Source organism: Rhinopithecus roxellana, chromosome 15 (genome assembly GCF_007565055.1).
Source record: "Rhinopithecus roxellana isolate Shanxi Qingling chromosome 15, ASM756505v1, whole genome shotgun sequence".
In the NCBI taxonomy this organism is placed as follows: Eukaryota; Metazoa; Chordata; class Mammalia; order Primates; family Cercopithecidae; genus Rhinopithecus; species Rhinopithecus roxellana.
This window is the reverse complement of record NC_044563.1, coordinates 5,272,814-5,298,944: the sequence shown is the minus strand read 5'-3', so window position 1 is coordinate 5,298,944 and position 26,131 is coordinate 5,272,814. Positions and strand designations below refer to the sequence as shown.

The 26,131-nt window shown below is 60.3% G+C and overlaps 1 protein-coding gene across 21 annotated transcripts in view; it reads left to right on the top strand.

Annotated features, from left to right (window-relative positions):
* Positions 1-641: 641 nt before the first annotated feature.
* The window catches only part of TPCN2 (two pore segment channel 2), a 38,441-nt gene continuing 12,951 nt past the window's right edge, over positions 642-26,131 (top strand). For 17 of the 21 annotated variants that reach the window (XR_004053615.1, XR_004053618.1, XR_747427.2 and 14 more), the window contains exons 1-13: positions 754-862; positions 5,760-5,824; positions 6,430-6,506; positions 6,884-7,061; positions 9,147-9,263; positions 14,717-14,823; positions 15,727-15,799; positions 19,664-19,766; positions 21,105-21,170; positions 21,550-21,614; positions 22,656-22,756; positions 23,344-23,425; positions 23,631-23,717. Coding sequence is in view for 13 of the 21 variants with exons in the window: in XM_030918065.1 (XP_030773925.1) it covers positions 754-862; positions 5,760-5,824; positions 6,430-6,506; positions 6,884-7,061; positions 9,147-9,263; positions 14,717-14,823; positions 15,727-15,799; positions 19,664-19,766; positions 21,105-21,170; positions 21,550-21,614; positions 22,656-22,756; positions 23,344-23,425; positions 23,631-23,717 (1,230 nt within the window). In the remaining 8 variants the exon portion in view is untranslated. Of the gene's footprint in view, positions 863-5,759; positions 5,825-6,429; positions 6,507-6,883; positions 7,062-9,146; positions 9,264-14,716; positions 14,824-15,726; positions 15,800-19,663; positions 19,767-21,104; positions 21,171-21,549; positions 21,615-22,655; positions 22,757-23,343; positions 23,426-23,630; positions 23,718-26,131 lie in introns of all 21 variants that reach the window. The other 4 variants (XM_010358436.2, XM_010358435.2, XM_030918058.1 and 1 more) reach the window with 3 other exon arrangements.

Here is a 26,131-nt window from a genome sequence, read left to right as displayed (position 1 = left end):
GAGACAGCGACCCAGTCGAGCTGCTGGTTTCCTGCCCCGCAGGACTGAAAGATAATGCATGGGAGTTGTTTTATATTTTAAGTTTGTGGTAATTTCTCACTGTAGCAATAGAAAACGAATACAAGGTCTTTAATGCATTCATGTTGAAAACACTTTTTATATATGTTGTAATTGTTTTTTAAGTGTGTCATGTGTTTTTAAACTCTTCCCTTAATTATATTGAATCCTCCTAATTTCACTATCAGAGGGTAAACTCCAGTTCCATTATTGGGGGAGTCCTTTGCAGTGACCCCAGGTACTCAATATTCACATGCATCAGAATCACCCCGAATACTTGTTAAAACACAGATTCCTGGGTCCTGCCCGCAGGGGTGCTGATTCAGTAGGTTTAGAAGGGCCCAATAATTTGCATTTCTAAAATGTTTCCAGGTGATGCTGAAGCTTCTGGACTTACAGACCATCCATTGAGAACGTATTTCCTCCCCAGCCCTGGGCCCTTCAGCCCCAGAGCGCTGCCCCGCCCTGAGTGGAAGGAAGCTGAGCTCCACCCCAGGGGGGCGGGGCCCCTTAAGCTCCGCCCTACGCAGTTGGCCCGGTTATCATTGGCTGGGAGTACAGGGATCCCCTGCGTCACAGTGCCGTGCGCTCCCCGGCCAGAACGCATGGGGAGGGGGTCTCCGCGCCTGCGCAGTGGAGCTGGGCGCTCTTGGGGCTTGAGTTTCTAAGCGTCGGGTCCCGCGTGCGGGCTACCGGATGGCGGAACCCCAGGCGGAGTCGGAGCCCTTGCTGGGCCGGGCCCGCGGCGGTGGCGGCGACTGCCCGGCGGGGCTGACCACTTGCCGCAGCATCCAAGTCGGCCCTGGTGAGCCGCCCGGACCCGGGAAGGGGACTGGCCCGGGAGACCGGGGTCGCGCGTGGGGGTCCCGCTGTCGCAGCTCCCAGCGTCCTGCCGGGCGCACCCCCAACAGGTTCGAGTCCGAGCGGGGCCCGGGCCGCGCCGGGCGCCAGGGGAGCCGGTGTTCTGAGGGCGAGTGGGCTGCGTCCTGCGGACCCGGACCGGGGCGGGGCAGAGCTGGGATCGCTTCCGTGTCGCTTCCTGATCCCGACCAGCCGATCGGAGGGGCCCTCGCCCAGCCGTGGGCAACCCCGAGGGAGCAGGCCCCCTACGGCAGGCAGGCACCTTCCGTGTGCCCAGGCGGGCCCAGACCCCATACTTCCCGAGGGTCGCCTGATTGACTCAGAGAAGACAGCACTTTGATTTTTCCCGTTTCTTCTGGGAAAAGCAGAGGCTCAGAGAGAGGCGTTACCCTACCCAAGGTCACCCAGCCAGTAAGTGGCAGAAGTGGGATTCGAACCAGCTGGGAGCTAGGAGTCCTTTCTTTGTAGGGTGTCTTTCCCGGTCCCACCTCCTGTGGGGCTGGGGTGGGCCCCCTAGACAGTGACGGCTTCCCCACCTTGCTCTCTGCCAGCCCAGAGTCCCCTCCCCACTCCCTCCTGCTGTTCCTGTTTTTTGTCCTGGTCTGAAGATTGCTGAATCCCTCCGAGGGTGGGGTGCATCCGCCCCTCGCTGACACCAGGGGAATTAGGTTCTGGATTGGAGGTGGAAGGACCTTAGCTTCACTTTATAGATGAGGAAACTGAGGCCCAGAGAGGCCCTGAGACCTGCCCAAGGTCACAGCCCTCTGTTCTGGTGCGGCTGCTGCTCAAATCACTCTGAGAATTCACACCTGGCTGCTTCCCTCTCTGGCCTCTCTTTCCTTCTTTCCTCCTGTGTCTGGAAGGAACTGGGTTGGAATACTGGTGCCTCCCACTGTCAGTGGCATATGCCCATCCATGGGGTAATGGGGGGCCAAGGAGGGGACCCTGACAAGAGATGAAAAACCAGAGACTGAGGTGGCCACCCTGTCTGCTCACCTCAGAAGCTGCCTCCAGGAAGTTCTTCAGGTGCTTCCTGGGACCAGTCAGAACGGAGATCTGCAGGGAGCAGCTCTGGCAGGCCCCTTGATGAGACGTCCAGCATATGGCACGTTCAGGGAACACATACTTTGTGTCTAGGGGTCTGGGCGCCTTTCTGGGGCTACCCTGGCTGTGTGGCCTTGGCAGTTGCTTAACCTTTCTGGTCTTTTTTTTTTTTCCGAGACGGAGTAACACTTTGTCACCCAGGCTGGAGTGTAGTGGTGCGGTCTCGGCTCACTGCAGCCTCCACCTGCTGGGTTGAAGCGATTCTCCTGCTTTAGCTTCCCAAGTAGCTGGGACTACAGGCGCCCGCCACCACGCCTGGCTGATTTTTGTATTTTTAGTAGAGATGGGGTTTCACCATGTTGGCCAGGCTGGGCTCAAACTCCTGACCTCAGGTGATCTGCCTGCCTCGGCCTCCCAAAGTGGTGGGATTACAGGCGTGAGCCACCGTGCTTGGCCCTGCTTAACCTTTCTGAATCTCAGTAAAAGGGAGATAATACTAGGGACTGCCTTGTGGGCATTGTGGGGATTCAGAGAGCATCCAGAGTTTGTCCTCAGCACAGGGCCTGATGGACAGGGGTGGAGGCCAGTGGCCATCCTGGGTAAGCACCGTGATCGTTGCAGGTCCTGGCCCTGGCAGGTGAGACCTGCTCTGCTGGGCAGTGTGGCTGACGAGAGGAGGCTCTCAGGGAGCGCTCTTTGTCCCTATGCTGTGGCCTCAGCCAGGGCTTCTGAGAACGTGGACAGGACGCTCTGTGTTCTGAATCTCCTTGGCCAGGGTCCCCAGCAAGACTGGTAGACTATGGAGCCATGGAGACTCCGAAAGGCTCATTCAGTCTCCGTGCCTGGGCCTGTGCCAGACTCTGAAATGAAGGCCCTGTGCTCTGCTTCGCAAGTCCTGTGGTTGGTCTCTTGCCAACGGGTGGTGGGGGGCTGCTGCTGTGGGCGCCCCGAGGACCCCAGTGGACCCTGCTCTCGGGTCCTTTTGACTTAGCCCCACCTGACGGGGCCGGGGTCAAAGGTTGAAGACATTTGTTTTCTGTTGTTTCTGGGTCAGAAAATCACACTTTTACTGATTATCAAAAAAGAGGACAAGGGATTACAATGCTATAGAGGCTTTCAGAGTAACTGAGTGCTTATGAAGGGCTCACTTAGCAAAGTACTCTGGCTATGGTAAGTCATTCAGTCTGTACTTAGCTCCTACTGGGTGGGGGTCCACGAAGACCTGGAGCACTGAGAGGTTAAGGGACTTGCCCAGGGGCACACAGGATGCTGGTCAGGACCCTACACAGGTTGTGCAGCCTGGAGCCTGGAGCAAGAGGGGAGCGGGAGCTCAGACCTGGATGTTGCGGGGCAGAGGCTGGGGTTAGGAAGCCGTGTCAAGGCCTGGTGTGCTGGATGCAGCGTCTCAGCCCCTGTTGTCCTCTGTGCCCTGCAGAACCCTCCAGCCCCGGTTGGGTGATGGTGTGTGGACAGGTGATTGCCTCCAGGGTAATGAGCTCAGGGCGGGGCGAGCTGCCCCAGGGGAGTTCCTGGACCCACACACTAGGGGATGGTGCTCCTGGCAGAAGCAGCCACCTGAGTAAAGGGTTGGAGGCTTTGGAGAGCATGGCCTTGGCAGAGCCAAGTTCAGAATGAGTGGCACAGAGGGTTGAAAGACAGGAGAGAGGCGGGCCGGCAAATGTGGGAACCTGTCGTGCCAGGCCAGGGTGGAGTGTGGGCCTGGAATAGTGAGGACCCAGGGGAAGCTGTGATGTGCTTCTGAGTGTTTGGAGCAAGATTCTCGGGCTGTTGCAGGGTAGAATAGAGGATGGCCAGACTCAGAATTTTATAAGCCAGCAACCAAAAAGCCAGGCGAAATGGAACCACAAGTGCGGGATGGTTCCAGGGGTGCCCACCACTGTTGGCCCGGGATGGCTGGCCTGGGTGGATGTGAGCACTTTCCATGGTCCTGGGGCTGGAGTGAGCCCTGGAACTCGGCAGCTTGTCTCTTGTCTAAGAAACTTGTATCACTAGATCTCTCCTGGTAGAGATTCTATCTTCTCCCAGGGAATTTGGTAAGATGGGGCCTTTCAGATCACCTGCCCCCCAGGCTCCCCTCGGGGCTGTTCATTTATTCATGGGATAAATCAGCTTTGAGTCCTGTGTGCTGGAGTTTTGGGCTCTGCAGATACAGCAGGGAACAAAACAGTGTGGCTTCTGTTCACAGCGATCCCAGGATGTGCTCAGGGGACATAAACAGTAGCCACTTTCAGAGCTTCCCTGGGGAGACATTCGGCTGTCCTCAGGGTGGGTCTCGTGGCTGTGCACGTGGGTACCAAAGCTGCAGGGAGGGAAGGCTCTTGCTTCCGGCAGTGCAGCAGGGCCAAGCAGAGCCAGTGGGGTTCCGGTCTCTTGCTTCTGTCTGGGACCCTCACATCTCTAATCCGTCCGGGGCCCAGCTGCCTCTACTTCATGCCCCCAAGCAGGAGCCCCGAGGACAGGGGCAGCTGCCTCCCTAGGGATGGCCAACAGAGTGGGCGGGTCATGGTCTGGACCTCTGCCCGGGGACCAGGACCTCCCGAGGCCTCTGCTGCTGCCTCCCATGTCACCACATTGTCTTGGTGCAGCTGTGGGTCCCAAGGGGCCAGGTGTAAAAGCCGAGTCTCAACTGAAAAGGCAGCTGCTTCGCCCTCTCCCCGGGCTGGGAAGTGTCAGCCTCTCCGGGTTCCTCAGTTGCTTCGAGTTGAGCGTTCCTTCTCCCTTGGCCTGCTGAGGAGCAGCTCTGCAGCGAGGCCACAGAGGTGGCGTGTGCCTGCGATGCGGGTGGGTGGCCCGGGCCTCCCGCAGTGGCTTGGTGACTGACCAGGTGTGCCCGCTGGCTGCTCCATGGCGGGCGAGAGGCTTATGAGCAGGCCAGGGTGCTGGGCCTTGGCTTCTGTGCCACCTGACTTTTCCTGAAGGCCCCTCCTAGTCAGGAGCCACTGCCGCCTTTGCCCAGGCCTGTCGGGAGGCTCCACCCTGCTTGTGCTGTTGGTAAAGGCGGGCGGCCACCCTTCACCACAGAAGGCACCGGCAGAAGCTGGGGGACTCGGGCGTTCCCAAAGCTCTGACCCTGGGAGTGATTTGGGTGGGCTTGCCTGGGCCCATGGGCCGGGACAGTGAGGGGACGGAACCTGGGTAGCTCTCATGAAGCCTCATGGCGGTGCCTTCGGGTTCTAGATGCCAGTTCTCCCTGTTGGTGTTGAATCTAAGGTCTAGTTTGATGAGGGTGGGTGGGATACTGGGTGCAGTGTCCTGGCTCATGAAGGCTATGCAGGAGCCAGGGTCGGGCCAAGCAGAAGAGGGGTGACAGCAGCCCCGTGTACCGAGTATGCTTGGGGAGTGTGGCAGGGGGCTCTTGCCCTCCTGCGTTGCACCTCCCAGTACCCTCTGGGGAGCCGAGTGGGTGGCTGTGAATAGCCCCACTTGGCAGAGGAGGAGCCAGCCACAGCCTTCCTGCTAGCACGTGGAGGAGCTGGGCTCTGAACCCCGAGTCTGGCACTGGGGCCCTGTAGGACGCGCTGCATCTCACGGGCTTGCTGGGTGTATGTGCTGCAGGCGGAGCCGCTGTGCCCTGGGCCTGCCCTGCATACGTGATGCCGAGGCACTTACCTGCCTGCCCTGGGCAGGCACTTGCAGCCCCACTGCCGGGTGGAGTCATCTCTTTACACATGGCCTTGGGAGGAACTGCAGCCGGCATCTTTCCTCGATCCCGGGTGTCCTGGAGGGTGAGGCCATGTCATCCTGCTCGGTCACCTGATGTCCCCCTCTGCCTGCAGGTGCCGCGGCCAGGTGGGACCTCTGCATTGATCAGGCTGTGGTCTTCATCGAAGATGCTATTCAGGTCGGTGGCACCTGCTCCCTGTGGCCTGACCTGGGGGGTGGCCACCCTCCAACTGGCTCGCCCCTCCAGGGGTGACTGACTGGGGCCAAGGCCTCCGTTGCTGGGCTGTAGGTTAAGAGAACTGAGGGCGGAGCCTCTGGGCACGGCTGTCCGTCAGTCCCCGGAGGACTTGTTTTCTGCATCCTGGACGCATTTGCTGCTTCGATGCACTGTTCCGAGGCCTGTTGGGGACCCCCCATTCTAGGTCCTGGGTGGGTGGGGGTGTCTTGGAGGATGGCAAGTGCACGGGGCGTGGGAGGGTCAGCCTTGCACAGAGAAGAGAGAGCCTCACGGGCAGACACAGGCATGGCCGTGCCCTCAGCAAGTGTTACCTGAGCGTTTGCTCACCCACCCACCCGCCCTGGGTGTGTGGCCTGTGAGGTCTTGTGTGCTGGGCAAACCTCATGGTTTGTGATGGTGTGGGCCTGCTGGGTCAGGGCCAGCCACGTCCACACGCTGAAGCGTCGCTGTGATCCACAGCCTGAGACTTGGGCCTGTCTCATGTGTGGTGTGGGGCTCAGGTGGCGGCCCACCCTGTCATGCCTCATGCGACTTTTTGCTTCCAGTACCGCTCCATCAATCACCGGGTGGATGCCAGCTCGACGTGGCTTTACCGACGATACTACTCGAACGTATGCCAACGGTGAGAACGCACCCATGTGGAACTCAGGGTTCCTGCCGGCTTGCGTGGTGGGGGAGGCTGGCCCCTACCTGGGGATCACCTGGTCTCAGGGTCCAGGCAGGCTCCCCGTTACATAGATCGGGCGGTTACCATCGTCCTCTCTGGAAAGGAGATGGCCTGTGATAGAAAGCTCCTTCGACAACAAGGGTTCCTTTCTGGAATGCTGGGGTTAGCCCTCGGCAATGGAGCTTTGAGCAGGTTCGTGATCTCCCCAGTCACGAGTGTCCACGCTCAGGCAGCGCCAGCTCCCGCGCTTCGGACCGGGGAAGCTCCTGATCAGCCTTTGGGCCCCGAGGGCTGCCGACTCCTGCGTTTTCATGTTTCTGTTCCCTTTCCAGGACTTTGAGCTTCACCATCTTCTTGATCCTGTTTTTGGCTTTTATCGAGACCCCATCCTCGCTCACCAGCACGGCGGATGTGCGCTATCGCGCTGTCCCCTGGGAGCCGCCCTGCGGCCTGACCGAGAGTGTCGAGGTGCTCTGCCTGCTGGTCTTTGCGGCTGACCTCTCTGTGAAGGTGAGGCGGGCGCCAGGCCCTCTACGTCCTGCCCCGGCCTCCCAGCGCCTGGCCGCTGCTGTCCTGGTTTATTGCTGATTCTCTGGAGCGAGCTGCCTTTTCCCCAGACTTTGTACTTTGACCCTGTGAGGAAGGCACACTTTCTTGGACCAGCAAGCGCCTGAGGCAGAGGCTGTGTCAGCTGCCCTCCCTCCCCACCATGCAAACGCAGTGTGCTGTCAGCTCTCCTCCCTCCCCACCATGCAAACTGAGGCCAGTATGCCCTCATGGGTGGCGCAGGCTGGCAGGGCCTCTGAGAACGGTCCACGGTCTGTAGTGCTGCTGTGAGGAGAGGTCCCAGGTGAATAAGTGAGGCTCAGGTGGTCCCTCCTCAAGGCTTACCCTGCCACCCCAAAGAGAAGAGGAGAGGAGGCGGGCGTGGGGCAGAAAGGGGTTTCTTGTGCACACAGCAGCTGCTGCACGTTTGACTCTGGGTTCTGCCTGTGACGCACGTCCTTCTAGAAGCTAGGGGTGGGGCTTTGGTGCTCACCTAAGCTTCTGAGCCTCGTCAGAGCCTTGGTGACTTTCCAGGGAGGTGCCGGCTACGTGTTCTATTTTTGTCAAACAGTGATTCCAATGCCACGGTCTCAGGAGCCCCCACATCGCTGCCCATGGTGTTAGATCAGGCCCTGGCTGCAGCCTTCCTCAGCGCCAGCCCTGCCACTCCTTGGGCTTGGGCTCACGTGGCCTCCCGGTCGCGTGGGGCCTCTGCCCAGCGCTGCCCTGTAGTCCCTTGTGGGCAGGGCGGGCTGAGTGCTGACCAAGGGTTGTGGCTGGATGCTGGGGTGTGTGATTACAGGCCCCGGGCAGTTTCTCATTTCTTCCTTTTTAGCTCCTCATGTGGTTAGCAGGTCTGGGGGTTTTTCAACTGGAACTGAAACTGGCAAGAGGTTGTTAATAGCGGTTTTTGAATGGTTGGTGTGTTTGAGATGTGTCAGAAGGTGAGAGAGGGTACATCAGCAAGCCGTGACCTCTGGGGGCTGTCTTTTATTTAATTTAATTTATTATTTATTTATTTTTTGAAACAGAGTCTCACTCTGTTGCCCAGGCTGGAGTGCAGTGGCGTGATCTTGGCTCACTTCAACCTCCCCCTCCTGGGTTCAGGTGATTCTCCTGCCTCAGCCTCCCCAGCAGTTGGGACTACAGGCGCGTGCCACCACGCCTGGCTTATTTTTTGTATTTTTAGTAGAGACGGGGTTTCACCATGTTAGCCAGGATGGTCTCGATCTCCTGACCTCATGATCTGCCTGCCTCGGCCTCCCAAAGTGTTGGGATTACGGGCGTGAACCACTGCGCCCAGCTGTCTTTTATTTATTTATTTTTGAGACAGAGTCTCGGTCTGTCGCCCAGGCTAGGGTGCTGTGGCATGGTCTCAGCTCACTGCAACCTTTGCCTCCTGGGTTCAAGTGATTCTCCTGCCTCAGCCTCCCAAGTAGCTGGGATTACAGGTGCCTGCCACCATGTGCGGCTGATTTTTCTATTTTTGGTGGAGGCAGGGTTTCACCATGTTGGTCAGGCTGGTCTCAAACTCCTGACCCTAAGTGATCTGCCTGCCTTGGCCTCCCAAAGTGCTGGGATTACAGGCGTGAGCCACCGCCCTCTGGGGACTTTCTTGATGGTGGGAAATGGCAGTTAGGTAAGGGAAGAACAGACCAGACCTCACTTCCCAAACTGCCTTGCTGTAGCGGCGGAGACCTGCCCACTGAGCCGGTCCTCTTCTAGCCTTCTCCAGAATGCATTCCGTGTCTTCTCAGCCTGCACAAGGTGGTTGGTTGCATAGGCAGAACAGGCAGGAGCCTCCTGTTACTGATGAGGACCCCAGGTTAGAGAGCTTCGGTGCTGCTTGAGGCTGCACAGTGAGTCCCTAGCAGGCTTGGGTGGGAGCTCGGGCCTCCTGACTGCTGCTCAGCATCCGGTGGGGACCACACTGTTGTGGGGGCACACCCTGCGCTGGTTGTCTGGTCCCTGCCCTGCGCACCATCATTCTCTGGCTGCAGGGCCAGTGTGTGGGGCTGCTTGCTGCTCACCCGCCCGTCTCTCTTGTAGGGTTACCTGTTTGGGTGGGCCCATTTCCAGAAGAACCTTTGGTTGCTGGGCTACCTCGTGGTGCTGGTGGTGTCTCTGGTGGACTGGACTGTGTCCCTGAGTCTCGTGTGTCATGAGGTAGGTGGTGAGGCGGCCCTGAGACGAGCAGAGAGCTCTGGGGGTGGTGTGGGTGCAAGGCCCACAGGGATGCTGGGATGGAGCCCTGAGCCCGCCAGCCATCCTGCCCACCCTCCCAGCACTGCCCACCTCCTGGGGCACTTCTTCACTCGTTTGCCGGGGAGCCTTGTTCCCGTCTTGCAGATGAAGGTCCGGAGGGCTGGACAGGCACAGGGTTCCTCCTGGCTCACCCTGTTGGTGAGGGCGGACCTGGGAGTGAGCTCCAGGACTCTAGCCTCCCAGCTCTCCACTTCCTAGCGGAAGGCCTCGTCCGCCCAGCGCCCGATGAGAGCGCTACACCAGGGCCTCACCATGCCCTATAGTCATAGGCCCCAAGCTCTAGGAGGCCTGACAGTGAGAAACCCCCTCACCCGGCCACGCTCAGCTCTTTCCACCGCAGCATCTCGGTTTCCCCTCAGAGCACCCAGAAGCCCCGCCTGGGCTTTGGGAGAACAGAGCTGGAAGAGGTGGGTGTGGAGTCAGCAGGATCCACTGGGTCTTGTCGGGAAGCAGAGCCCCGCAGGTGCCCTGTGGAGAGAATGAACAGAGGGCCTTAAATAGGCGCCGAGAAAACAGCAGTGAAAGCAGCCCAGTGGAGCCCAGGACCGCCGGAGCAGCCCCACCCCTGGGCAGGGCACACGGGGGAGAGATGGGGGTTGTTAGCACCTGGAGGCCCAGGGGAGGGGCCCATAGAGCTGGGACCTTGCCCTCTGCCCTCTGGGAGGGGGTGCTGCCTGGTGGGTGCTGGTGCCTCCCAGAAGCTCAATGAGGTTGGTCCCAGCAGTGCTGATGGGGAGGCTGGGAAGCTCTGGGTGCGGCCGATAGGAGCAGCCTAGTGAGTGGTCTCCTGTCTCCGCCTGCCCCAGGGCCCTGCTGGCAGGACCTGGTGGGGAGTAGCCGCTGAAGAGAGCTGGAATGGGCGGCGTCACGGCCACAGCGCGGCAGAGCGGAAGGGTGGCTGGAGGGCAGCCCCGCTGTGCTGCTGTGGGGCCTCCGTGGCCGCCTCCTTCCTGTCTCCCTGACCCGGCAGCTTCCCGAAGCCTCCTCCCTGCACAGGAAGGGCCTCTCTCGTGACTGCCTCAGCAAGGGGAGCGGGGACGGCCCTCCCACCGCCGTTTCTGAGTTACGGTCGTAGCAGCTGTATCATGTTTTGTAACTTACAGGCTAAATTATAAGCCACACCAAGAATCCTTATATGAAATGGATGGGGAAGGAGACAGGAAAAAGAGGCACAGGTCTACTGTTAGAAGCAAGGAAGAAAACAAATAAAGGCCTGTTTTCCTACCTGGCCGTGGGCCCTTCCTGGATCTCTTCTGCCACCTGCTCTGTGCTCCCTTCACCTCTGCCAGCTCCCCAGCTAGCCCAGGCTTTTCACCTGGCACAGGGACTGGACCTTCCTCCCTGAGGGGCCCGAGTCCTTGGTGTTCCTGCCTTTGGAAGGCTGGAGTTCTTTGCTAACTTTTCCTATGGGACATAGGAGTAAGAGGTGCCCCAGAGGACCCCCACCCAGCCCTCCCTGCTGTTCTCAGTGTTAGCGGCCAGCCTGCCCGCTCACCCCGCTGGCACAGCAGCCCTCTTCTCATGAACAAGCTATGGTCCAGACCACTGGCACCAGCGTGTGTCCTGGTGGAAGCATCCCCACGTTGGGAGGGGTTATTTCCAGACCGGGGACCCAGAATGGGCGAGGTGGAAAGTGGAAAGCTGGCCATCCGCCTGTGCCTCTTCACCATGTTCACTCCCATGGCCCTTGCCTGGGCCCCAGTGGGTCCTCACTGGGGAGAGACAGCCCCGTCCAGTTGCCTCTGGTTCAGAGCCTGTGCTGTGCCCTGTGACCCTAAGCCGACAGCGTTGCTGAGTCTTCCTAAGGCTCTGGGACCCTTCCCACAGCCAGCTACTGTGGGGCCGTGCCAGGGCTGCCCCAGCTCTTCCACTGGAAGCGGTATTTGCAGGGCTGTGAGTGGGACATAGTGCCCCACTGTGTTCATTCCCCAAGTTCTGGGATGTGCTGGCAGAGACGTTGGGGGCAGGGCAGGCAGATTCATAACCTGCACACCTGTCTGTCCCAGGAGGATGGATGAGTGCTGGTTGTGGGCAAGGGCCCCTCTGTTGCCGGGGGCTGTCTTGGACTGGTGCCCGGCTCTGCCTCTGGCTGAGCGGCTGTGCTGCTGGCACCAGGCATAGCCTCCGTGTCTGTCGTGGTGGCCGATTTGTGTGTGGTGGAGGGAGTTAGGAGCAGGGTGGCTGAGGGAAGAGGCCCAGCTGCATCCACAGGACGCCTCGTCCTGGCCAGAGAGCCTCCTCTCCGCGGTGCCCATGGTGGGCGTTCATGTGGGGCCTCAGCTCCTCACGCCACGTGCCGTGCAGAGCAGCTTGTTCAGAGCAGCTTGTTCAGAGCAGTCAGTCCACGTGCTTCCTCCCAGACCTCGTCCCCAGTCTTCCACCCTTCTGTTTCCATGCCCCTGTCCTCCACCTGGGAATGTCCCCTTTCCAGTCCACGCAGGGGACCACCCACTGCAGAGCTTTGCCTTCCGCAGCGTCCGTGCAGCGCTTTCTTGATGGAGGCTGAAATGCGCGTGTGCGTTTCTGGCTGGACCGGCCGTCACTCAGCACGTCTGTAAACCAGGCCTGAGGTTTTCCTCTGTGGCCAGTTGTCCAGTCATACAGAACTCCCACAGGCACTGGGCGGCTTGCAGGGAGGACTGGGTGCCCCAGCCTTGTGGCCAGGGGCCTGGATAACACCTGGGCTGCCGGTCACTACCGGGTTTTGCTCATTCTCTTTGTCTTTGCCAGGGCTGTTTGGACGTGGTTTGTCTTCAAAGCCTTGGGTCTGAGAGTCCCAGGGGCTTGACTGGCATTGTGGTTGCTTGTCCTTGAAGGCTGGTCACCTGGATGCACCTTCCCGTCCTCATAGAGGCCTCATGGCCCCAGCTGTCAAGGGAAGGCCCTCAGGGTTGGGCTGTTGCGTCTGGGGAAGCTGTGCTGTGGTCCGTGTCTGACTACAGGTGAGGGTGCAAGTTCCTGGGCAGGGGAAGGGAGCCAGCAGCACCTTCAGTGTCTGCTTGGCCTGTAGAGGGGCTGAGAGAAGCCGCTGTTATTAGGCCCTAAGACCAGAGTTTCCAGCCAGTGGGCAATGAGTGGGTTCCGGGTGAGCTGGGCGCACAGGGCAGGAGCCAGAGCCCTGAGCCGTTCTCTGTTCACCGCTGTTCCCTTGGCCTTCTCAGTCTTGCGCCAGGCCCTGGGGTCCCTTTTGAGGTGATGGTTCACTTGGAGTGAGTGCTGGGGATCAGTCACTTGCAGACGTTCCGGAGGGCCTGCTGTGCTGCTGCTGGGTGGACCGTGGTGAACAGAATGGGCAGGTCTCTTGTCCTCTGAGACCCCCTTCAGAGTGACAGAGAGACTGCCAGCGCACAGAAGTGCCAGGCGCAGAGTATGATTCCCGAGTGTGGTGGGTGCCGTGCTGGAGAGGAGCCCGGCAGCCCTGGCAGAGGTGGAGTTCTGCAGGTTGGCAGGGGGCTGAGCGGGCCGGCTGGGCAGAGACTGGCGGCTGGAGGGCCGTGGCCTCTGAGGCCTGGGAAGGGGCCGGACTGACTGGCTGGGCCTGCTCTGTGGACCCTGGAGGCCATGGGCAGAGCCGTGGGCAGCTGTTGGAGCGTTTTGGTTTTGTGCAAGGAGCTGACAGCTCTGCATTTCTAAAACAAGGCACTGATGAGGATGCGAGACTGCAGCTGAGAGCGTGGATTTGAGATTGACAGGCGCCAAAGTGTAAACGTGATACTCACGGGACTGAATCCAGGTGTGAGGCAGGGAGGAGGTGGGGGCAGGGTGCCCAGCACAGGCGGATCGGGCAGTGCGGGGGGCCCACAGGGCAGCTGGGAGCACCAAGGTAGCTGTGTCTGGTGCCGAGGGCGCCAGGCAGGATGGGAAGGTTATCATGGGGACCCCCAGGTGGGTCCCAGTGGCCATGAGGGGAGGATGGGCTGGGACAGGAGCAGGGGAGGTGGGTGAATAGAAGGGAGGGCAGGGAAGCATGAGGGAAGCTGTGAGAAACTGGTGTGTGGTGGTTGGAGCAGGAGGTGGTGATTGAACCAACACTGAGAAGGCTGGGGTGGGTTGACAGGACTGTGGGTGGGCATGTCTGTCCTCACAGCAGGAAGGCAGGGAAGATGGGGATACCTGTGAGAGTGTGTGTGTGTGGGTGTGCACGTGTGTGTGAGTCTGTTTTGCATGGCCATAAAGCAAGACCTGAGGCTGAGTATTAATAGAGAAGGAGTTTATTTGGCTCACGGCTCTGTAGGCTGCATGGGAAGCATGGTGCTGGCGTCTGCTTCTGGTGAGGCCTCAGGAAGCATCCACTCATGGCAGAAGGAGACGGGGAACAGGTGTGTCACATGGCGAGAGAAGCCTGCAGACTCCTTTTAACAACCAGATCTCTCTCGAGCCCTCACCTGAAGTCATTACCGCAGGGAGGGTGCCAGGCTGTTCACGAGACATCCACCCCATGACCTAGACCCCTCCCGCTAGGTCCCACCTCCAACACGGGAAGTCAAATTCAACATGAGATTTGGAGGGGACGCACGTTCACGCCGTGTGAGGGGTGGGTGTGGGAGCAGTGAGGCTGGAGGGCGCTGTGGAAGTGTGGGGGAGTGTGGAGGTGCGGCTCCTGGGAGCAGCGTCTGTGTCTGGGAGAGGGAAGGCTTGGAGCAGGGGTCACATTGATGCCGTGTGAGGGGTGGGTGTGGGAGCAGTGAGGCTGGAGGGTGCTGTGTGAGTGTGGGGGTGTGGAGGTGCGGCTCCTGGGAGCACGGTCTGTGTCTGGGAGGGGAAGGCTTGGAGCAGGGGTCACACTGATGCCGTGTGAGGGTGGGGGTGGGAGCAGTGAGGCTGGAGGGCGCTGTGGAAGTGTGCGGGGGGTGGAAGTGGGGCTCCTGGGAGCAGGGTCTGTGTCTGGGAGGGGAAGGCTTGGAGGCAGGGGCATGAGGGGAGGCGGGTTGAGGGTTGAGGGGTGAGGAGGCGGGGATGGTACCCTGAGAGGTCAGGTGTGCTGGGCAAGGCAGGAGGGTCCCAAGGGAGGCATGGGGCCACCACCCTTCCACCTGTGTCCTGGGTGGGCAGAGGGGAGGAGGACCTTGGACAGGGATGGGGGCAGGTGTTAGGACTGGGGAGCCTGTGTGTGCAGCGCCCAGGAGTTGGGAGATGGGCAAGGGGGAGGCCTGCGACGGGGAAGGACTGCGGATCATGCAGCCCAGAACAGGTCTCAAGGCCAGCTCTGGAGCCAGGCCCTCCACTCCAAGCTCAGTGACTGTGGAGTGGCCCCCAGGGCACCGGGGTCTCTGAACTGTGTGCCCACCTGGGATGGTCGGTGGGGGTGGAGCTAAGCACTCTACGTGGTTCTCAGCTGCCCGGATCTCTTCCAGCCTCTGCGCATCCGCCGGCTCCTCCGCCCCTTCTTCCTGCTGCAGAACTCCTCTATGATGAAGAAGACCTTGAAGTGCATCCACTGGTCACTGCCGGAAATGGCCAGGTGGGCTCTTAGTGCCCCGGGCTCGTAGGGTTGGGAAGGGGCTCTCTCTGCCCCAGGCCATGTGGTTGCGGGCGGGGCCCATCGGAGTCTCACCTTGGACTGCCTGCTCCGCATCCCTGGCTGGCTGGTGACGGTGTGGGGAGGCCGCTGGGCGGGGGCGTTTGGGGTCTTAGTGGTTCCGACAGTTCCCCAGAGGCCTCCCAGCGGCCTTCGACCTAGGCCCGGGGCTGCAGACACTGTGGCCCCAGCTCAAAGGCTGTGAGTCCCCTGGGCACTCCCTCCGATGAGTCTCCTCTTGTCCTCTCTGTCCCTACTGTGGCTGCGCCTTGCCTCACCCCTCTCCTGTCCCCTTCCACTCACGGTGCCTGCACGTTGCCAGCCTAGACTTCATAAAGCTGAGCTGCTCCTGATGGCACCCCTGCTTGGAAGCCCTCATGGCTCTTGTTGCCACTAGAAGCGTGGGGCTCTCTCCCTGCGCCCCAGGCCTAGCCTCCACCCACCTCGGCTCACCCGGTCCCGATCCCCTGTCACCCTCCGCTCTTGCCAGTGGCAACGCTGCCTGAGTCCCTAGTGGCTCACGTGCCGAACCCTCACCCTCCGGCTCAGGTGGGTGGAAGTGGCCTCCCCTCTGAGAGCCCTGGGCCCTTGGATGCTGTCTCAGCTGGGCCCCCCGGGTTTCATGTGTCACTGTCAAAGAAGGGACCCTGCCAGGGCAGGACCAGGCCTTTCCTCTGGGCCCCATGAGCTGAGCATGAGGCAGGGCCCTCAGGGAGAGGAGGACTCAGCTGCTGCAGACTCCTGGGCGCTTCTGTCACCGAGCCGAGCCCCGTGGGCAGATCAGGTGTCCCTGGGTCCTGCCTGCCTGCCTGCCTGGCCCAGGCTGAGTGCTACGCTCTCCCCCAGCGTCGGGCTGCTGCTGGCCATCCACCTGTGTCTCTTCACCATGTTCGGGATGCTGCTGTTCGCCGGTGGGAAGGTAGGGCACCCGCGGCCAGGGTCTGGGGATGGGGCTGCTGGGGATGGTGTCTATGCTGTGACTAACAGAGGGGCTGGGCCAGTGTCTGCTGACTTGGCTTAACCCATGTGCAAACTCTGTCCAGTAGTTAGCGGTGGCCCATCAGGGGTCCAGGCGCCTGCCTTCGGGTGGCCATAGTGCTCCACCACCCCACTGCCCGGACACCTGTCTGTCCTGGGGTCTCCTGGCCTCAGGGCCACTTGTCCTCTGTCTTGGCTGTCCCTCTCCCACCCTCCCCTGCTCCCTCCCATCCTGACTCAGTTCCCCTACCCTCCTTCCCCCTTCCCTCCCTCCCTCCCTCCCTATCCCCTGTCCTCCTCCCCTCCTACCTTTCTCCCTGTCTCTGTCTCCCCACTGCTCCCCGCCCCTCCCCGCCAGGCCCTTCACTGAGGATGGTTCCTCTGGTTTCTCCTCCAGTCCCGTTCATCCTTCCTGACAACCAAGCTTGCCCTGCATCCTCTCTGACTGCAGCCCCCCAGGCTGTGCTGGCCTATTGGGAGGGCCCTCACCTACCACACCCTCTCCTGCCACTAGTCTCTCCCACCATATCCTCCTCTGTGGCTGCCCGGGGCGCGGCAGCTCGTTGCTGTGTGGAGGTGTCTGCCTGTCTCCCTACCCCGCTGCAGTGTTACGAGTTTATTCTCCTGTCCTGGCCGAGGGCACCATCCTCCTTGGGGCTGGGGCCACGCTGCATCTCTGCGGCTTTGTCGTGGGAGTGGACAGTGCTCAGCCTGTGCTGCTGTTTGTTTGTGGCCGCGTTGGGGTTTGCTGTGTGTTGTCCAGAAAGGGAAGGCTGAAGCCCGGGTTCTCACCCAGGGCGGAAGCAGTCAGTGAGCCCCTGTGTGTGCCCCTGTGTGTGCGTGGTGTCTCTATGTCTGTGTGCGAGTTTGTTGTCTGTGTGCGTGTGTGGTGTCTATGTGTGCATGGCTTGTCTGTATGTCTGTGTGTGTGTGGTGTCTTATGTGGTGTGTGGTGTGTCTGTGCATGCGTGGTGTCTGTATGTCTGTGTGCTTGTGTAGTGTCTGCGTGTGTGCATGGTGTCTGTGTGTGTGTGTGGTGTCTGTATGTGTGCGTGTGTACGTGCGTGCGTGTCTCTGTGTGTATGTGTTTGTGTGCCTGTCAGGAGGGAGAGAGGATAGGGACTCGTGTGGATGCCCCCTTGCCAATGGCTGTGATTCAGGGGCAGCTGGGCTGTGGAGATGGAACCGGCTGACGGAATCGCAGGCCCTCCTCTGTGTGACTGTCCAGTGACCGCTGCGGTGGCGCTGTTTCCCAGGTCCCGTACCAGGTGGATGGCGTCAGTGTGGGTGCTGGAAGTGGCAACAGCCTCGGCCTTGAGGCTGGGGTGTGATCCTCCGCCCTGGAAAAGCCGAGTGTCCTGTCCTGAGGCACCGGGAAGGGCTGGCTCCTCCTCTAGGCGTGGGGTTCTGCCCCATGACGTGGCCCTGGGGGAGCAAGGTGTGCCTTGTGTGAGGGGTCAGAGTGCTTGTCGTGGTCTTGGCAGGAGCCTGGATCCCTGTCCGAGGCAGGACTTGAGAGGAGCATGGGATGGTGGCTGGCCTGTCCCTGCCTTCCTTCCCCGGCCATCGTGCCCTGCCAGCCTGGCCTGGGGCAGTAGCCAGGCTGTGCTTCCGGATGGCCCTGCTGGCATCCCTGGCTCCTGCTGGCTGGGTGCAGTGGCTGCCTTGCTTTAGCTACCTTTGTGAGCACGGTCCAGAGCCAGCCTGCTTGTCCTCTGCTGGCTTTGCTCGTTGTGAAGCTCCAACCTGGATTGATTTCCAAGAACCAGGGTTGGTGCTGGGGTGTGTGGTCTCCTAGCAGCCGTGATGGTACTGTCCCATTTTACAGATGTTTTTCAGGTCGGGGCTGTGGGCTGGCTCAGGTCCATCGTTGCTGGCTGTGGCAGATTGGGCGGGAGCCCAGGGCTCCTCTGTGTCCCTCGAAGAGCTGTGGCTTGGGCTGGGCTGTAGGTACGGGAAGTCACGCCTAGGGTCTGCCCGAGCAGGGGTTGAACAGAGGAGGAGCGTGAGGCCTACTGGGAGGCACAGTGTGGGGTGGGAGAAGGGCCGGGGCAGGGGAGTTCTGTCAGCTCTGTGGACCTCAGCATCTGTTAGGTGGTGTGGGTGCCAGAACCTTCCTCAGCTGACTCTAAGCCTGGCCCTGAACCTTGCTCAGTGGGCGCTCGGTAGGTTGCTTTACGTTTGGGAATGTGGTGGTTTGACTGGGTGGGAGTGGGAGTGGGGAGGCCCAGGAGGCCTGAGCCCAGCGCTCCAGTCCTGCCGTCCCCGGTGACTGCTGGAGGCCAGCCTGCCCTCCAGGCTTCGAAGGCCTCGCTCTGCTCCTCCACTCTGGCTTGGGCTGAGGCCCAGGAGGGGCCCACCTTGCTCTCCCCAGCAGGGGAGCCTGTCCCTACCCATGGCTCTGTGCCTGACAGTGCTCCCTGCCTTCTAACTTCCTCTCAGTGGCCCCTGTGCCCCCTCCCCTTAGCAGACTGTGGCGTCTTCACCATCAATTAGTTCACGTGTCGTTGGGAGCCCCTGACTGGGCAGATGAGGGGACAGGGCCATTTTATAGGTGAGACCTTGCAGGCCTCGGTGCTATTGATATGGCTCTGAGGCTGGAAGGGCGGCCTGTGTGAGAGAGAGTGGCCGTCACAGGCGCCTCTGTGCCAGGGCCTGCTTGTGAGGTCTCCCCTTCGCCAGCAGCTCGGCTTGTGGCTTTGAAACGATCCCTAAGAGTTTGCTTTGTGTGCTTTGTGTGCCAAGTCCTGCTGTGCCACCGGCCCATCCAGTTCACACAACCAGTCTGGTTTGCAGGAACCACCCATCTTCCAGCGGGGCATCTTCCAGCGGGGCATCTTCCAGCGGGGCATCTTCCAGCTGGGGCATCTTCCAGTGGGGCATCTTCCAGCTGGGGCATCTTCCAGCGGGGCATCTTCCAGCGGGGCATCTTCCAGCTGGGGCATCTTCCAGCGGGGCATCTTCCAGCTGGGGCATCTTCCAGCGGGGCATCTTCCAGCGGGGCATCTTCCAGCTGGGGCATCTTCCAGCGGGGCATCTTCCAGCTGGGGCATCTTCCAGCGGGGCATCTTCCAGCGGGGCATCTTCCAGCGGGGGGTCTGGAGGCTTGATCGGCAGAGGGTGCCCACGAGCCTGGCCCCAGTGAGAGCCCCGGGCCCAGAGTCTCGAGTGGGGTTGCTTTCCGAGCAGAAACCCTGCACGTGCCAGCTGTGTTTTGTGGCTGGGACCCCTCTCAGGAGGGAGAGAGGATAGGGATTCTGGTGTGGATGCCCCTTGCCAATGGCTGTGATTCACCACAGCCACGAGCACAGTGCCCCTGGGTCCCGGGGGTGGCCATGGGCCCTGACACACACGCAGCCTCTAGAGTAGGCTTTACGAAGGGTCCAACCTATCCCACCGTGGCAGCCTGGGCCCCTCCTGCCCCTCCTGCCCCTCCTGCCCCTGCCCGCCCCTGCCCTGTAGCCTCACTGCCTGCACAGTGCATGGCAGAATCGGCTGCGAGCAGGCGAGGTGGCCTGAGGGAGGTCACTAGGCTGGCCGAGGGCTTTTTGCTGTGGTTCTGAGCCGTCCTGCTTCCAGGCAGCATGTCCCTGCGGGTGAGCGGTCTCCCTGGGTGCCCACTCTTGCGCCCTGAGATCCTGAGTTTGGTGCTGTCTGGCCATGAGCTCAGCCTGCTGGGAGGCCACAGGGAGATGCAGGCTGGGCAGTGGGTGGATGGTTCCAGCCGGTTGGCTCCGGGGCCCTGGGGCTCAGCCTGTGGGGTGGGGACCCAGTGGCGCTCTGGAGCTGCCGCTTCTGCTCTCAGCAGGATGATGGGCAGGACAGGGAGAGGCTGACCTACTTCCAGAACCTGCCTGAGTCTCTGACTTCCCTCCTGGTGCTGCTGACCACGGCCAACAACCCCGATGGTGCGTGCAGGGCCAGGGAGGGACCCTGGGGGTTGGTGAGCCCAGCATGGGGGGCTGGTGTGGGCCGCTGAGCCTTAGCACCCAGCGGGAGTGTCCGAGGCCTTTTTATCGACAAGTGGAGAAGAAAGGGTGACATTTTCCTTCCTCCCCTTCTTTTCCTTTCTCTTCTTCCTTGTCTTGGTTTTCTTCTCCCTCTCCCTTCTCCCTTCTCTTTCCTTCTTTCCTTTTCTGTCTCATGCCTTTGCTTTCTTACTCCCTCCTCCCTTTTCTCTTCGTCTCCTCTTCCTCCTCGTCATCTCACTCCTCTGAGAAGCTGAAAGTGGCTGGTGTTCTTCATAGGGTGATGATGGCAGTGGTCAGAGGGTCCCCCGGTACCCTCCTACTGGAGGTCAGTGGTCAGAGGGTTCTCCTGGTGCCATCCTGCTGGAGCTCCACACACCCACACTCCTGTGGCTGCTGAGGTTCAGCTGTGGGAGCCACTGGGCAGCAGCACGTGAGAGCCAAGGGTCTTACCAGCCATGATGCTCACCCTGTGTGATGCTGGTGGGGCCTCTGCTGCTCAGGTGCAGGTGTGGCCAGGATGAAGGCCACAGTCCTGGGCTTGGCTGTGGCCCAGCCACCCTGGCTGGTACCTTTCATCTTGCGGACCCTGAGTGCTGTCTCTTGTGTCCTCTGAGTCCCAGCAGGTGACCGCAGGGGGAGCAGGACTGTCTATGGGGAGGGCTGCAGGGAGGCTGTGAGCTCTGCGTGCAGAGGGACATCCTTGATAGGTAGGGAGTTCCCCATCCTGGAGGGTGTGCGAGCAGAGGCGAGAGATCGAATTCAGACAGGAAGGCCTCTCAGTCCTCCCAGGAGACCTCTTTTCTTTTCTCTTTTCTTTTCCTTTCCTTTTCCTTTTCCTTTCCTTTCTTTCAGACGGAGCCACGCTATGTCACCCAGACTGGAGTGCAGTGGCGTGATCTCGGCTCACTGCAACCTCCACCTCCTGGGTTCAAGCGATTCCCCTGCCTCAGCCTCCTGAGTAGCAGGGATTACAGGCATGAGCCACCACGCCTGGCTAATTTTTGTATTTTTAGTAGAGATGGAGTTTCACTATGTTGGCCAGGCTGGTCTTGAATTCCTGACCTCAGGTGATCCACCCGCTTCAGCTTCCCAAAGTGCTGGGATTACAGGTGTGAGCCAACACTCTCGGCAGTGGAGACCTCCTTTCTACAGTGGAGACCTCCTTTCTACAATGGAGGCCTCCTTTCTATTGCAAAAGCAAATAGCGTAGGGTCAGGAAGGGAATGGGATCAGGAACCGAGGCTGTCAATTTCCGTGATTTCTTTTTTCTTTCAGTGATGATTCCTGCATATTCCAAGAACCGGGCCTACGCCATCTTCTTCATAGTCTTCACCGTGATAGGTGAGTGCAGGTAACGTGGCCAGCATTCTGTGATCAGGATCCCGAGAGCTCAGGGACTGGCATGCTCTGCTCTCTCCATGACCTGAAACTTCACATCCGTGTGTTTCACTCCAGAGATCACCCCAGGGATCCCCCGCCAACAGCTTCACCCCAGGGATTCCCCACCCCATGGCTTCACCCCAGGGAGCCCCTACCCCACGCTTTCTGTTCTGTCATCACCGTCGACCTCATCGTCCTCCCACCCGTGACTGCGCTGGCCAGGCCACGTTTCCATTTGATAGGGGCGCCCCCAGCACTGTGCTGTCCTGTGCTGGCCGCCCTGGTGTTGGTTTTGCTGCTGTGCTGGTGGCCTCCTGACTGTGGCTGTCTCCTCTTGAAGGAAGCCTGTTTCTGATGAACCTGCTGACGGCCATCATCTACAGCCAGTTCCGGGGCTACCTGATGGTGAGCGAGCTCCTCTATCCTGGCTCTGCCTGGAGCTGCCAGGAGGCCAAGTGGGGTGTGGCTTGAGCTGAGCAGCTGGGTGACCCTTGCTGGCCAGGCTCCTGGTGGGACGGGAGGGCAGGGTTGCCACCTCCTGTGGATCCGCTGGGGATACACATATGTTGTTGCTCTGGCCACTGCCAGAGATGGCAGCTTCCAGGACAGCGGACCCTAAACCCTCTTGAGGGGGAGCCGGGGGCCCCCCAACACACAGAGAAGAAACATGGCCCAGTGTATTGCACAGCACGCCTGTCAGATACCTTCCTGTGTGGCCTGTTCCGGGAGTCTGTGACCAGTCCTCTCATTCCCCGGGGGGTGAGGGAGTCTGTGACCAGTCCTCTCATTCCCGCGGGGTGACGGAGTCTGTGACCAGTCCTCTCATTCCCCGGCGGGTGAGGGAGTCTGTGACCAGTCCTCTCATTCCCGCGGGGGGAAGGAGTCTGTGACCAGTCCTCTCATTCCCGCGGGGTGAGGGAGTCTGTGACCAGTCCTCTCATTCTCCGGCGGGTGAGGGAGTCTGTGACCAGTCCTCTCATTCTCCGGCGGGTGAGGGAGTCTGTGACCAGTCCTCTCATTCCCGCGGGGTGAGGGAGTCTGTGACCAGTCCTCTCATTCCCGCGGGGTGAGGGAGTCTGTGACCAGTCCTCTCATTCCCCGGGGGGTGAGGGAGTCTGTGACCAGTCCTCTCATTCCCGGGGGGTGAGGGAGTCTGTGACCAGTCCTCTCATTCCCGGGGGGTGAGGGAGTCTGTGACCAGTCCTCTCATTCCCCGGGGGGTGAGGGAGTCTGTGACCAGTCCTCTCATTCCCCGGGGGGTGAGGGAGTCTGTGACCAGTCCTCTCATTCCCCGGGGGGTGAGGGGCTGCCCCCAGGCATGGGGGACTGGGCCCCCTCCAAGGCTGCCCAGATTCCCCCTCTGCCTGTTCCCCAGGGGAGGGACGGGTTGGGGGTTCTGAGCCGGGGGAGGGCTGGTCCTGCCGTTCAGAGCCTTCCTCTTTGCAGAAATCTCTCCAGACCTCGCTGTTTCGGAGGCGGCTGGGCACCCGAGCTGCCTTTGAAGTCCTGTCCTCCATGGCGGGGGAGGGAGGAGCCTTCCCTCAGGCGTGAGTGCTGAGCATGAACCCTCTTCTCTCTGAGGGTGGGCGCTGTGGCTGCTGGGCAGGGGCCGGGTGTTCATTAGGGGCTTCTCGTGCTCGGCCTGTCCCTCGCCCCTGCTGGCTGGCACCCAACTCACAGAAACCACCATGTCCCTGGTGCTCTGTGGTGCCCGGCCTCCTTGCCCTGAGTCCATGCCTTTATCTTCGTGCCCCCCAGGGACCCTGGGCTGGTGAAGGGCCGAGTGGCCTGGCCTTCTCCTTGTCCTCCTTCTGTGCTGACTTAGGCAGCAGAGCCAGAGGTGTGTGGGTCAGGTGTCCACACCACCGTCCTGCTTGGAAATGAGGGCAGAGAGCTTGAGGGACAGTGCGGTGGCAAGTTCTGGTCCTGACTGCTCATAGTGGTGAAGTCAGTTTGTGCCTCCTCGGGGGAACGGCAGTGGCAGGACGCTCCTTACAGGGGCTCTTGTGGCTCAGGCTGCAAAGTGGCTTCACAGCAAAGCTCAAGCCAGATGCCAGGACTGGAGGACTCAGGCCCGGGTTCCGAGGGGGGCTGAGCTGGCTGTGCTGACTGGGCTGTGGGTTTTTCCCTGCAGAGTTGGGGTGAAGCCCCAGAACTTGCTGCAGGTGCTTCAGAAGGTCCAGCTGGACAGCTTTCACAAACAGGCCATGATGGAGGTACCCACCCCTGCTCCCAGCCTGCTCTGGGCTCCTCCCGGGAGGTCACTTGGGCCAGCAGCCCCTTTTCAGGACTGGGTGTGCGGCTTGAGGTCACCTGCAGCGTTCACAGCCCGTCGGGGTGGGGTTGGGGCTGGGGGCACTCGCCTCCGAGGGCGTTCACCTTCCCGGGCGCCGCCGCTGACCTGCGCTCCTTCCTCTGCAGACGCTGCGCTCCTACGGCAGTGTTCCGCTCTCGGCTGACGAGTTTCAGAAACTCTTCAACGAGCTTGACAGAAGTGTGGTTAAAGAGGTAAGTGGGGCCACGGCCGCCCAGGGCGGATGGGGGGCCGTCCAGTTTCCACCAACCTTGATCACCTGGGGAACTCCTTTATTGATGGGCGCCGGGATTCGCCTGCCCGGGGTGCTGGCTCCTAGGATGGGAACTGGGAATGGAGATCTCTTTGGCTCTTGGAGATTGGGGAGATTTTTTTTTTTTTTTTTTTTTTTGAGACGGAGTCTTGCTCTGTCGCCCGGGCTGGAGTGCAGTGGCCGGATCTCAGCTCACTGCAAGCTCCGCCTCCCAGGTTTACACCATTCTCCTGCCTCAGCCTCCCGAGTAGCTGGGACTACAGGCGCCCGCCACTTCGCCCGGCTAGTTTTTTGTGTTTTTAGTAGAGACGGGGTTTCACCGTGTTAGCCAGGATGGTCTCGATCTCCTGACCTCGTGATCCACCCGTCTCGGCCTCCCAAAGTGCTGGGATTACAGGCTTGAGCCACCGCGCCCGGCCTGGGGAGATTTTTATGAAATTCCCCAGACCCCAGGAACTAGCCTGAGCCCAGCCCGACACAGATAAATCTTCCAAATGGTTTTCTCCATTTCCATGACAGACTCTCTTTTTCCTGTCTGTCCTTTCTTAGGAGGTCCGCATGCGGGTCCTCTCCAAGGCCTTTGTCTTTCACCCTTGACACTGGTTTACAGAGTTACCAGGTGGGCCTCAGCATCCGTCTAAGCTCTGTGTCCAGAAGGCCTGGGCCAGGTGGGCGGAGACAATGGGAAACTGCCCAGGTGCTCACAGGCAGTGTGGGGGCAGCATGGGGGCTGCTGTTCCAGCTGCTCAGCCTCAGAGGACTGAGCCGGAGCCTGGAACAGGGATGGGGCATAGAGGCGGAGTCGCAGACGCCTGCCAGTTCTGGGTCACTTTTCTTGTTTGCTCAGGCTCCTGGGATGGCACCACAGACTGGGGCAGGGGTGGGGCTGAAGCAGCAGACATTTGTCATCTCACGGTCCTGGCCGTCAGTCCGAGGCCAAGGTGTCACAGGGCTGGTTCCTCCTGAGGCCCCTCTCAGTGGTTTGTAGGTGCCACCCTTTCCCCATGTCCTCACCTGAGGCCTCTCTCTGTGGCCTGTAGATGCCACCCTCTCCCCGTGTCCTCACCAGAGGCCTCTCTCCGTGGCCTGTAGACATCACCTTCTCCCTGTGTCCTCATGTGGTCATCCCTCTGTGTGTCATCTCCTCTTCTTAAAAGGACCCTATTCAGATTGGATTAGGGCCCATTACTAATGGCCTTGTTTTAACCAAATTACCTTTTAAAAGGCCCTGTCTCCAAATATAGTCACATTCTGAGCTACTGGAGGTTAGAGGTTAAAGATATGAATTCTGAGGGAGGCAAAATTCAGCCCCTAGCAGCTGTCACCTGCCTCAGGGTTCCCTGTCGGTCTCTGTGGCTGCAGGCCCCTGTCAGAGGTGGTTCTCTAAAAAACATGTTTTTCTAAGGTCCTTCCAGACCTCTGGAGTCAGGCTCTGCCCCAGCCTGAGCTTGAGTGCCACGTGCTCGTCCCCATTGTCACTTTGGGCATCCCCTTTAGGGCTGCATTCCTCAGTGTGGCCCCCCCAACCCCTTGGGGCATGGGCGATGAGTGTGGTGAGGATCAACAGGTGGCACTCTGAGTATTCACGCCATCAAACCTCTGCTTGGGACGAGGCTGGGCAATGTGGTATCAACTTAAGGTTGTCTTGAAGATATGAAAGAAATTTGGGTGCAGGTGCAGATTTCCCGGAAACTGTGGAGATGGTCCTCAGATGACAGAAAATTAAGAAGCAGTGTCCTAGATAATGGCGCTTGTCCTAGGGCCAGAGGTGTTTGGGGCTGAGGAAGCAACTCTTAGCGACTGTCGTAGGCTAGTTTGCTGTGATCCGGCCCCTTCCGGGGGCAGGCGGACGCAGGCCGGGAGAAGCCAGTCATCCTAAAGGTTCTGGAAAGATGGTTTTCGTCTCAGGCTTTGCTCCTGGTGTGCTCTGGGCCATCTGGGCTCTCCCTGAACCGTTGTTGCTGTTCGCTCGGGTGCGGCTGAGTCCTGGTTGTCCAGAGCTGACTCTCCCACCCTTTTCCAGTGTCGGGATTTGATGAGACCTGGAAAGGAGTTCCTTGTCCCGTGATGCTGTGGAGGAAGGGCGGATGGAGTGCTTTGGCCGTGACCCAGTAGAGCGGACTCCTGTGTGCACAGGAGTGGGGAAGGCCCAACAGGCTGGCCTGGCCGGATTCCCAGCCCAGCCGTCTCCTTTGAGGTCCCAGCGATGCTCTTCCCGGGGCACCGAGCACCGGGCTTTGAGATGGGAGTGTAGGTTCCACAGGTTTTGGGAGCTGCGAGATCCTTAATCTGGTTTTCTGACACCTTCTTTCCTCAATAATGCTGACTGTAGAGGGGAGGCTATTGCCCCTCGGT